At 38.4% G+C, this 12581-nt stretch overlaps 1 protein-coding gene across 1 annotated transcript in view; it reads right to left on the bottom strand.

Moving 5' to 3' along the window:
- Positions 1 to 2567: 2567 nt before the first annotated feature.
- LOC109044592 (aspartate aminotransferase, cytoplasmic) overlaps positions 2568 to 12581 on the bottom strand; it is a 13677-nt gene continuing 3663 nt past the window's right edge. The window contains exons 2-8 of the mRNA XM_019062407.2: positions 10729 to 10910; positions 9529 to 9637; positions 8437 to 8654; positions 7556 to 7706; positions 6329 to 6494; positions 5802 to 5944; positions 2568 to 4416 (exon numbers count right to left, since the gene is read on the bottom strand). Of these exons, the coding sequence (XP_018917952.2) occupies positions 4274 to 4416; positions 5802 to 5944; positions 6329 to 6494; positions 7556 to 7706; positions 8437 to 8654; positions 9529 to 9637; positions 10729 to 10910 (1112 nt within the window). The 3' untranslated portion in view covers positions 2568 to 4273. The remainder of the gene's footprint in view (positions 4417 to 5801; positions 5945 to 6328; positions 6495 to 7555; positions 7707 to 8436; positions 8655 to 9528; positions 9638 to 10728; positions 10911 to 12581) is intronic.

Here is a 12581-nt window from a genome sequence, read left to right as displayed (position 1 = left end):
AAATCCCGTGAAACGTCCTGTGGAGACAAGGCGTTAGACCTAGAAGAACGCCGTATGAACATTCGAGAATTGCCGAATTTCGCGGATAAAACATGTATTTTTGAGGAAAGTAATGCGTATATCCTTGAAATTTTCAGTAATTTTAGAATTAATTGCGAGCAATATTTTTTGAAAATTTCAAGGAAAAATATGCATAACTTTTCTCCAAAGCACAGGTTTTATGCGAAAAAGTATTCAAAATGTTCCCAGTAAATTCAATTTTTATTGAAGGAAACATGACAACGTCTGAAGGCTCATACGGCGTTCTTCCATAGCACGGCAGTACTACCTACCAACCTACCTGCTCACTTCCCACGTGAAAAAAGAAGAATTCTAATGGTGACGATTCCTCCTCGTGTCGGATCCAGTGACATGGCGTGCTCTGCGGTATATCGATTGATCTGCCATTTGAACCTATGGAAAAGGATCGATAAACAGGGTGTTCGCAACGAACACCTTGATAATCGATATTTTACTACAGCTTCAAAGGGGGAAAAATCGATTATCGATCATTCACGCCTCGCCACTGGTCTGATCCCTAGTCATAAGATATCACGATATCACGCGTGATAACGCATAGTCAGCAGTTTCGTACTGGTTAACAAATCTTCAATGAGAAATGGGGGCCATCTACTTATAACAGGGAGACCTTAACGAAAGGTTAGAAAAGTAAACTAAATTTCTCTTGCGCACCACAGTTTTCGTTTACAACTGCAAGTTGTTTGGTGGTTGTTCCTTGCTTAAAGATTCACGCTTATGCAAACATAATATTATTTTCCGTTAAAATTGTAGTTTATGATAGTTGAAACTAATTCCGAGTGACCGCAGACTTGCTCACGACACACTTGAGTTTTTAATGAACGAAACTCAACTTATATTTACGATGCACAGCAGGCAAATTCAAATTACTCATTGAACCGCAGCATTTTCGAAATATATTGTCCTCAAGCATATGTCTTTAGGTAAAATGTAAAACAAATTGCTTAAGGACAATATATTTCAATAATGCCGCGGTACAATGAGCATTCTGAATTTCCCTGCAATGCATCGTTAATATAAGTTAAGTTTCGTTCATTAAAAACTCAAGTATATGTCTTGAGCTAGTCTGCGGTCACTCGGAATTAGTTTCAACTATCATAAACTACAATTTTAACGGAAAATAATATTATGTTTGCATAAGCGTGGATCTTTAAGCAAGAAACAACCACCAAACAAAACTTGCAGTTGTAAAGGAAAACTGTGGTGCGCAAGAGAAATGTAGTTTACTTTTCTAACCTTTCGTTAAGGTCTCCCTGTTCAGTGGCGTGGCGTGAATTGCGATGTATCGATTGTTATGCCATTTAAACCTATGGAAAAGGATCGATAAACAGGGTGTTCGCAGCGAACACCTCAATAATCGATTCTTTACCATAGGTTTAAATGGCATAACAATCGATGTATCGCAATTCACGCCACGCCACTGTCCCTGTTATAGGTACATGCGCCCCGTTTCTCATTGGAGATCTGACGTGCGTAACGAAACTGCTGTCTGTGCGTTATCACGCGGCTAGTCAAGTAATGTAACCAGATGCATGTTTAACATCGTCAGAAATCTAGTGCAGGAGTGATTCTTGAAAGTTGGCGACACTGTTTTTCCTCCATCTTTTATCAGGGTGTCTACAAGTCCGGAAAGTCCGGGAATAGTACAAATTTTTTAAGGGCTGTCTAGAAGTACTGAAAAAGTGCGGAAATTCCGCAAGAAGGTCCGGAATTTCATTCATTTCTGTCATTTTTGTCGCAATTTAAGCGAGAAATTCAACTTTTTGAAATTTTCCGCATTTTGCCAATTGGAGGCTCTGAAAAAGTAGTGAATTTTTCGGTCAAGGAAGTACTAAATTACGTAGGAATGCAATGTAAAATTACTAATTTTTGGCCAGCCTGTTTTAGTAGACACTCTGTTTATGTAAAACAATCGATTCTTGGTTAGGCAGCTTGCCTCACCTGAAATCTGAACACCTACCATCACGATCTACCATCTGTATTAGCTCTGCCGTATCTCAAAAGATTGTTTTACCTTTTGTTTCTTTCATTGATGAAATACTGAATTTTCACAGAGCAAATCGCAAGAAAAATAGAAAAATAAAAAGCAGAAAGGAAGGGAAACAGAAAAGAAACATAAATTCAGTGTATCAGTAGATTAATCTCCCTTTCCGCCCTGCAATTTGACTCTTGCCGATGTATTACGGTGCTTGCGTTATGTATGTAATTATCTTTAAAAAAATATAAATGTTATAATAGAATGAAAAGTTACATCAATGAATAGATTTAAATTTAGTTTTTATGCTAGATGATAAATCATCAGTATTTATCTTGCACAATCTGTTTTCATTGATCAAATTCATGAATGGCAAATTTTAATATTAAGTATTTTTTCAGAGACCTTGTATTGAATATGTGTATCGTGTATTAATTATAATTGGATCGTAAAAGTTCTCTTACAGAATTGTGTTTTTCAAACCCTCACTGGTGAAAAAATGAAAATGGACATATTCAAACAACAAAATTTTATTTGTGAACGTTACAATAAAAAAATTCACCTCTATTGTAAAAACATGGGATTCACGCACAAAAATTTATGGCTTTATAAGCCAAATAGTGATTCTATTGGAACACCACTAATAGTCTTAAATAAACAAATGATTCTCGGTCTGTGAACCATACGAAAGTATCTCGTACCCTACTAAGGTATAATCACCATCACTAAGGTATATGTGCTATTATTATATGTTGCCTTTACTACTATTAGTGGTGTTCCATATGAACCACTAATTTGTTTATAAGCTATAGCCCCTTCTCAATGCTGTCAAATGCGTCTTTTGACCTGTATTTACTTCAGGGAGGAGGAGAGGATATTTTTTGGAGGAAATTTTGATCGTTTTCAAGGCATTTTTTGAAGAATCGTCCCTTCTCAGGACATTTTTGCTTGCTTCCAGCAAAATTTATCCCCCTCTCCCGTCCTAGATTTGACTGCATTTATACCCTTGGGGAATAATTAAAGAAAGAAAGCTAAAAACATGGACGAGTTTGGATAATCTCCAAAGATAAAGAGGCAAAGTAGAATTGGGGAAATGAGTTTTTAGGGAAAATGCCATTGAAAAGTGCTCAACTGCAACAGTTCTCCCAGAAAACTTAAAGATAACGAATAATTTATTTTGCCTCTTGCTTACAGAACATTGACGAGTTTAATTATTCTGCAGTTCCATACGATCCCTCTTTCTTTCATACTATTTTTACTTCCACGTCCATTTCCGGGTTTTTTTTTTTTTTTTTTTTTTTTTTTTTTTTTTTTTTTATCTTCGCGAATAAAATTTGATGCAACTGGAACAAACATTCTTAAAACATTAAAGAAATGTTCGGAAAATTAAGAATAATCGATCAGAAGTATGACTCGATCAATATTTTAATTTTTCAACTGAATCTACTTCAGTGACGTCTAACGTCTCAACAACTTGAAAAACTAGCCTTATTTTTCATGTTACATACATTGACATTGTTTAATTAAACAACGAATAACCTATAAAATCAGTGGCGTGGCGTGCTTTGCGATATATCGATTGATCTGCCACTTAAACCCATGGAAATGTATCGATAAACAGAATGTTCGCACCGAACACCTTGATAATAATCGATTCTTTGTCATAGCTTCAAATGGGGAAATATCGATAATCGATCGCGCCTCGCCACTGTATTAAATAATGAGCTTAAATTTATATCTGTCGAAGGCAAATAATCAAATCAGGCATTTTGTCAAATCCCTAGGCAAATAGTTAAATATTCTTACTTAGATTGAAATTTTGATTATTTTCCTAATTTTAGAAAAAAATAATTCGTTGCTCCTTTAAGAAAGAATTCTCTGTAAAAATATGCAGCATACAGTAGTATTTTAAACGATTTTTAGCTCCTGAACTCAAATGTATCTTGAAATTGTCAGCACGTCATAAAACATAGAATTTTTAAAATTTTAGCATTTAAATACACGAGAGGCATTTGAAAAGGAAGGAACGAGAAGAGTTAGCGGATCTTTTATTCTTCATTTGTTTTTCCTGCAATATTGAAAACCCGTGAACTCCTCGCCTAAAATTTACAGAATTCCGTAAACTTTCAAAATTTGACTACGGGTCGAGGCATTTGATAAAATGCCTGATTTGACTAATCGCCTTCGACATATCGACGTTCATTCTTGATCGAGATCATTCTATCCTTTCACATTCAAGACCGCATCGTGAATACTCCTGGCGACGTGGTCCAAGTTTGTGGTTGTCAGTCCTGCGACGTTCATCCTCCCGTTTTTCAGTGTATAGACATGGTGCTTTTTTCTCAAGTACTCGATTTGAGCAGCTAGAAAAAGGGATACAAATTTCGGTTGATCAGCGGGCGTAGTGTGATGCAAATAGAGGCATACTCGGATACCTCGGTCGGCTTTAATACGGTTTGTGACCTTAAGAAAAGGGTTTGCTTTAAACGATTCCTGCAGCGAGAAAAAGAGTCGGTGCCTCACGAAGATTGGTCAAAAATCAGCTTAACGCATCGAGAAAGTTTTCTTTATGCACACAAGTATTTTTACGGATGAGCCAGAAATTGTAATTCCGAATAGCAAAATGTAGTCCAAATGATTACGCCCATTACATCGCTGAGCAACGAGAGAGCCTACCGGTAAAAGTCGTTTCATTTGCAGGCTTCTATTTAAAATTATTTATGAAAATTTGTAAATGAATAGTATAATCATTTGATATGACAATAATTATAATAAACTGCACAAAAACTTGAGTGCACTGACTTGAGTGCACGGCGCGGAACGCACAGCGCCTTACAAGACTGCAGGATACTTCATGCATTGCGCGTACAGCACGGTGCGCGGCGCGGCGCATAGTAGCGCCTTGCAAGTCGGCAGGATACTTCATACATTACACGTATACCACAGTGCGCGCTTATGTCGTTGAAGAGTCGTATTTTCTTGGTGTACTAGAACCTACCCCGGTGCGGTGCCGGTGCCCACATTTCCGGACAGTGCACGCCGTGCATTCTAAAGTCCTATGGGATCATAGGATTTTTGAGATTTTCCAATCCTGTAAGTTTTCTGGTGAAAATATTATTTACGAGTGGAAATTTTTCAAGTTGGCATGCTGTTACGTTCTATCGTCCGGAAAACGCCGAACATAGACAACTTCCAGGGAAAGAAAGTCGACACTTTTAAATCGTAAATGTGGCAAAATTTCCAGGGAGATGTTCTTGGTATCACATTTAAAGAATGAACTTTGGCAATCTAATACCCAACTTCGGCAATTTTTGAAAAATGATCTAGGCACGCCCATGGCTCATATCGAGGAATGGGGAGGGGGGGGGGGGGGGCGCCGCGGCACCGCGATGGACCGGTCTGTTGGCGATTTTCCAGGCTGTCTCGAGGAGTCAGTCCGCCTTTGACCAAATCCACTCGTGAAAATTCGCCTAATAGACCACTAGACAAGGTTATGATACTTGTTCCTCGACCAAAATTTCACGTGCAGCACAATTCGTGCAACGGAAATAACTGATCCAACAAATCAAAACAAAAAATGGAAACAAAGAAGTTTTATGGTAATACCAACATGTTTCTCAGGCGATTGCCCCTCTGCAAAGATAATTTCATAACTGACGAAGGTGATGTTTTCCACAATCTTGAATTCCACAACCATCTAGGCCTGAATTGAATCAGAGTTATCCGTAAAATTGTGATGGGTACTTACGTGCTAGGCCAATGAAACAGAACATGCCTCGCTGAGATGTAATATGGTCCCAAGAACCTGGTGTTTTCAAGGTCTCTAATCTCTTCTTAAGGCCTGTTCTCATCGCTATTATTCGGTCGAACATAGTTTTAACGCATCTTTCCCTGTCAGTGAAAAGTAGGCAAAATTAAAAAAAATTTCAAGTACTTTCCTCATCCGTTTGAATCGTTACGGTCGGGTTCGCACAGGAACTTAATAATTTAAAGTTATATTTATGATTCACTTGCACGTCATAAATACAACTTTAAATCCATTTGAATGTCTACATAAAATCATGGTATCATGGTACCAAGAAAATCAAATTTTGCAGCCCTATCGGTACAGTGTTTGACTAAGGTGCCCGCAAACCTCTTCTCTCTGAGTACCATCTGTCTTTCTTACACTCAATTTCTGATTTATTCATGGTTTTTATTTTTTCCCCTGTGATTCCCTTCCGGTTTGCACTATTGATTTATAAAGCAGTAAAAAAGATGCATAAAAATCATTACCATTCTTGAAAGAGGGCTGGATCGTTCAAGACTGTTGCAACAATTCTACTCCCATGAAGAGGTGGAACCATATAATTTCCTCCAGCAATGAGAATCATCTCGGATATGATATGCGGAATTGTATGGGCACAATTTGAAACGATAGTGAGGCTTCCGGCTCGCTGACCTGTAGTACAAACATTGTGTATGAGTGACAAGTTGTCCTTCGGTCCTTTCTTTCCACGTGCCTTCCCCAACGCCTTCAATTCCGTACGTATGCAACCCGGACATCCGTTAGGTTCGAATAGTTGTATCAATGCATGATAATTGAATTCTCTAAGTGCATGTCGCATGCCATACTAACTGAGGACGGTTACCTTGTCTCTCTTGCATCTAAACTTAATTCCAGCGTTACGTATTATAGCAATCGACCTGAACTATTACCGATTTTATCGGGACATTGTCAGTTTTCCAAAAAATGCTCGATTGTTAAAATTTATTATAACTTTGCTTCTTTGAAATGTGGACTGTGGCTCCTGCACTTCAACCATAAGAACGACTAATGCGGCAGAGTCGAAATTCGATTTGCGCTTTTACACAACCTTCACAAATATATTCGCTAAACTTTTTGTATTCGTTTGTCCCGTGGAAAAAGATGATTAATTATTATTCTACTAAAACATATTGTCTCAACGCTATGGACCTGTTGCAAACTTCAGCTGCGGCAAAAAAAGGAGTTTTTATTTGCAGAAAATGGCTCAAAAAGCACGATGAGAGCATAGGTCTGAAATACACTCTTAATTTCACAATCTGCGGAAGAAATATGCGTTTTTTTAATATTCTCGCTTCAAAAACGATACTATGACACAGGTGAACATTGCGTAAGAGGAGTCGTTCCATCCAGCCTTTGCACAACTCACTAGGATGCTACATAATATTCAAAATGGCTGACGATTCCGTGCGAAAATCGTGAGGAAGAATCTTGGTCTTTATCAACGCAAGGAAAATGTGAAGATTAACATTCTGATTGATAAAATTCCGTCTCGTCACGTGTGTTTTGGCGGGTAGCTGGCGTCGGCCATTTTGAATATTGCGTAGCATCATAGTGCGTAAGAGTTGGATAGAACGACTCCTCTTACGGAATGTTCACCTGTGCCGTAGTAACATTTTTGGAATGGAAAGCTTGAAAAAACGCATATTTCTTACTTATATTGTGAAGAAACTGTATAATAGAGTCTCACAACTCACCGTATAGACCAAAGTTTTTGGAAAAAGATTGGGCGCACATAAACTCGAAACCCTGGTCAACGAAATAGCGAACAACTTCTGCATCCTCTCCAATATCTCCCGATGCGAAACCTTGATAAGCCATGTCGAGGAATGGAAACAGTTTATTTTTCTGCGCATAACGAGGTCAGAAAACAGATTTTCAATCAAGTCAATGAAAAAAGTGCTTAGACCCTCAATGACGCAATCCTATGTTTTTGTGACTTAAAATTTTGACAGCAGAAATTTTTAGGGTAAAATAGACGAAAATTCTCTGAATGAGTGAGCTGCGCCAAGAAAAACAATTTTTGATAGGGTAGAAGAAACATTTTTTAGCCCGGCCAAACTGCAGTGGTCCAGCAACACAATCAGCACTAATTGTGGGTAAAATCAATAATTTTTCAAACTTCCCTCTTTTGAAGAGTACATGGTTTATCAATCATCTTTATTGGTTTGAAAATGTGAGGCATGGGCTTTGGAAATCTTGGGCTAGAGTGGATTTTAGGATTCTCCACGGAAAAGAAGTGTTGAGGGTTAGGTATCCCTTAAAATTGTGGCACAGATCCAATTTGTTGGATGATATTGACATTTAAAATTAATTGTGGTACTACCGCAACTCAGGTTGGGGTAGTATTGCAACATTTGAGTTAGTAACCTAATTTATTTGGGCATTACCACAATTAATTATTTTTCCAAATCATCCAACAACTCCTTGCCTTTCATTTTTCGTGTATTGTGTATTAACTATAAATTTTGTCTGCTTTTCCGGATTAAGAGTTGTTTCTATCGGTAGGGTGTCTAGTTGGCTAACTCACTTCAATAATTTGGAAAAGTGTTTCTGAAAACGAAAATTGAAACTGTACCCTCATGAGTGAAGCTATTTTGGCCCATTGTTCGGGGGTGGGATCACACCCAGTCGGGTTGTGCGCACATGTTTGTAGTAGAACAACCGAATATGGCTCCGCCTTTGACAAATCCTCCATAAGTCCATCCATATCAATGCATCGTTTCTCTGCATTCCAATACCGGTAACGGGAGCTTTGCACAAAACCTGCTTGCATGAATAGTGCTTCGTGGAACTCTGCAAATGTGCAAGCCAGATTCAAAACGTAATACCATGTGGCAGAATTTCCAAAAGTGTAAAACTAAAAAAAAAATCTTTTTTTTAACATTTCACTTTGTCATCTGACAGGAGTGTCATGTTTGAGGATAAACTAAATTTTCCGTCTGACAGCCGCGCGAGTTTTTATTCCTCTTCTTTTTCTTAAATCAGTTTCGATTCTTGTCAGTAAGCAGCACTTGGTCTCCACCATTTAAATGTGTGTTTAGCAATTGATATGTATCGAATTAAGTTATCCCTTTTAGAATCTATTATTTAAAAAAGAATGGACCCTTAAAAAATGAATAAATGAATGGAGGCTATTACCATTGTGAAATATTTAGGGTTCATTTTAGTTCTATTTTGAGGTACATTGAAAAAGTTAAGTTAACAGCGAAAAAAAATTGCTAAAATTGGTTTTTAATTCAGTAACGAACACATATTGTCTTTAACCTCAGTGGTTTTCTCATTTGGAGAAAAAATTATTCGTCATTGACAAACAAGTTTTGAACGAAAGATATTATTTTATAATTGAAATACATTTCTTCCAAAGAAAGTTAAATTTTCTGACAACCACAAGGTAGGTGGGTAATTGGTGTAGTTTAGGTAATTGAAAAACAAACTTTACTTATTTGAGAGAAATTTCCTCATTTCTAAAAAAAATCCTCTAGGAAGAGAAATCTTTTTTTAATTAAAAAAAATAGAGTCGGAAATAAACAAATTTAATTGATGAATACATTTTTTTGAAGTACAACAAATAAGTTTTTAACCAAATTTTTGGCGCAGGAGATTCTCGGATGGCTGCATCTAGAAAAATGTAAGCCTCAAGATATAGACAGAGAAACGCTAGACTCACCCCAACAAGGATCAGATAAGTAAAAGTGTGTACGTCCCAAACACTGCCTTAGGAACCTAGCACCGATGGAGAGAGCTCCTGTAGCACCCAATGTCTGAACGCTCAATGTCTGTAACGAGTGTATATTCAGGTGTTAAAAATTAACATCCTTATCCGTGCAACAAAAAAGTGTTATGTATAAATTGCCTAACTTATCTCACACTTCATATGATTTTGCATTTTTCCTGAATAATCTATTCTGCCTCTCTGATACAAAAAGAAAAATGTTCCGATTCAAATTTAGAAAATCCGAATGATAGGCCTACAGGCCTACGAAATCCGGCCGGAAAAGCCTCGAAACACCACACGACAACAACGACCTAACGATTTCTGCCCTGGTGTGTTCAGAGACAATAATATATTTTGGAGACAGCTCACTGGTGACTTCCCCATATTTTGAAAGCAGCACCAAGAAAATTCAGTGAAATTTTCGGACAGCTTCGTTGAACAATTTTTCGGTGATAAAATAAAATGGCGGCGGAAATTTTGAAACGCCGTTTGGTGCTTCTGATACTTTGGCCGGAAGGTGACGATGTTTTGAAAGTCATTTTTGGATACTCAGATTCGCCTTAAGGTGACTCTCGCGACTGAAGAATTAAGTAATTGGTTCATCGATTCTGACCTAATTTGCATTGCCCTATACGTCCTAATACCTACTTGTCAGTAAATCGGCATGTTCAAAATATTGATCTTTTTTATACGTATGTTTATGTTCTGGAGGTGTAAAAATTGACTCCGTAACTAAACGGCCTTTGACGGCGTAAGAAGACGGCTTTGAAGGCCGTAACGACCTTTGACGGCGAAAAAAATTTCGTGCATGGGACCCGAAGTTGAGGTCATGGATCTCTGAAGTTTTCGGATCACGCATCCGAAAACTTGAGGTTCAGCTGCCCAAGTTCGGGTCAGACATCTGAAGTATTTCGGTATGCACCGAGTACCTACTTCAGATGTGTCACCTGAACCCTTCGGTATGTATATACCGAAGTACTTCAGATGTCTGACCCGAACTTCGGCTGCTGGACCTCAAGTTTTTAGATACGTGATCCGAAAACTTCAGAGATCCACATAACCTCAACTTCAGGTCCCATGCACGAAGTTTTTTTTTCTCTGTGTAATAGTAACTCATTGGAGGAAGCGTACGTTTGAAAACAATTCTCTTACCCTCTCTTCCTTAATAGCAATGGATTCTTTACCCAGTAGAAAGGAAGTGGCAGCAGAGTTGAATTCTGTGGAGCCCAGAAAATGTCCGTATTCATGGTAAGTATTACCGTCATTAGCTAGCATAATTTCAGTTTTCCTGACCACAGGCAAAACCCATGGTTTTTTCTCCTCCGTCCGATAAGCTGTAATCAGAGAAAATGGTATCCCTCACCCAGAAAACCAATTTTTCACTCTTCACACAGCGTGAGAACAAAATATCAACTGGACTTGATACTATTCTGCCGTGCTAAGAAAACGTATGAACAATCGAGAGTTGCCGAATGTCCTTCGATAAAATGTTTATTTTTCTGGACAGCAACGCCCTTAGCACCAAATTTTACGAAAATCCGACGAGCAGGAACCGAGATAGCGTTTTAGGCCACGCCCGCCACCTTGGTTTTTCGAATTTTCGAAATTAGACTAAAAATTCGAACGTAATCGATGGAATGGGAGCTGATGTATCAATTTAGGCTACGTCCGCCGTCTTAAATTTTCAAATTCAGAAAATTCAACTTGAAACGCATCATACCCAAAATCTAAGCTCAGATTCGGCTTCCTCGTGAAAAATCGATGCTATTTCATGTATCATATCGACGGTGAAACTACCAAACCACGTATCTCGGTTTGCGACGTCGCAGACTTCCTGTCACACTTTATTTTTTAAATGAGAAACTACTTAACATCCAGTCTTGAAAATTTCTGTGATTTTTCCTCTATGTGCGGAGAAAATTCCGTGAAAATTTCAAGGAATGATATTGATTTGGTCTACTTCAAAAAAATAAAATGTGAGCGTAGATTTTTAAACACCGCAAACGAGATACGTGGTTTGGTAGTTTCACCGTCGATATGTTACCATAGCATAAAGAAAAGAGGGTAATCGTAGGCCTAAAGATTCTATCAAAGCCGGCCAGTATGCGGAAGTAGGCACAGAATTTAAACGTTTGAGCTACGCCGCCAGGCGCCAGGCGCCAAGCATTTGGTTCGTCCGTTTCCGAGAAAACAAACTTCTTCTTACTCATGAGCTGACCCACTCCGAATCACCCATGTTGCCACGTCGGACTGATATGTTAGAATCTACAGGGTGTTCGAAAAGTCCCCTCCCCCCCTCTAACTTTTGACCTAATTGAGGTAGAGATTTGAAACTTGGAGAATGTTCCTAGATCAAAGGAAGCTACTTTTTGACCCCCTCAAAATTTTGGGGGGGCCCCCCTTTGGGGAGGTTACGGACCCTAACTTTTAATTTTCAAATAGGAAGACCCCCTTTGTGATACCTCGTTCGAAAGAGCATAAAAAAAGAAAATTTTTCGCGCAAACCCGAAGTCATTATCTCAAACCGTTTCAAAATGGCGGCCGGTCAAAGTTCCAAATGGCCGAAAATTGGCACCTGTGCTATTTGCACGTGGATTTGCTTGAAACTCGGTATCTGGGGGTATTTTGGCACGAAAAAAACGAATTTGACGTTAGATTTTCAAAAAAACCCTAATTTTTCAAAATGGCCGCCGGTTTAGGCTCAAAGTGGCCGAGAATTTGACAAACTCGATTTTTTTGCCAATGGATTCACCTGAAATTCGGTATCTAGGGGTATTTTGACCCGAGAATAACGAATTCGACGTTAGATTTTTAAACAAACCCTAATTTTTCAAAATGGCCGCTGATTAAAGTTCAAAATGGTCAACAATTGGCAACCTCGACTTTTTGCCGATAGATTCGCCTGAAACTCGGTGAAATAACGTCAAATTCGTTTGTCTCCCACCCAGATACCCTCTAACACCGAGTTTCAGGCGAATCTATCGGCAAAAAGTCGAGGTTGCCAA

Source organism: Bemisia tabaci, chromosome 8 (assembly GCF_918797505.1).
Source record: "Bemisia tabaci chromosome 8, PGI_BMITA_v3".
Taxonomy (NCBI): Eukaryota; Metazoa; Arthropoda; class Insecta; order Hemiptera; family Aleyrodidae; genus Bemisia; species Bemisia tabaci.
The sequence above is the reverse complement of the archived record's forward strand: the minus strand, read 5'-3'. Positions and strand labels throughout refer to the sequence as shown.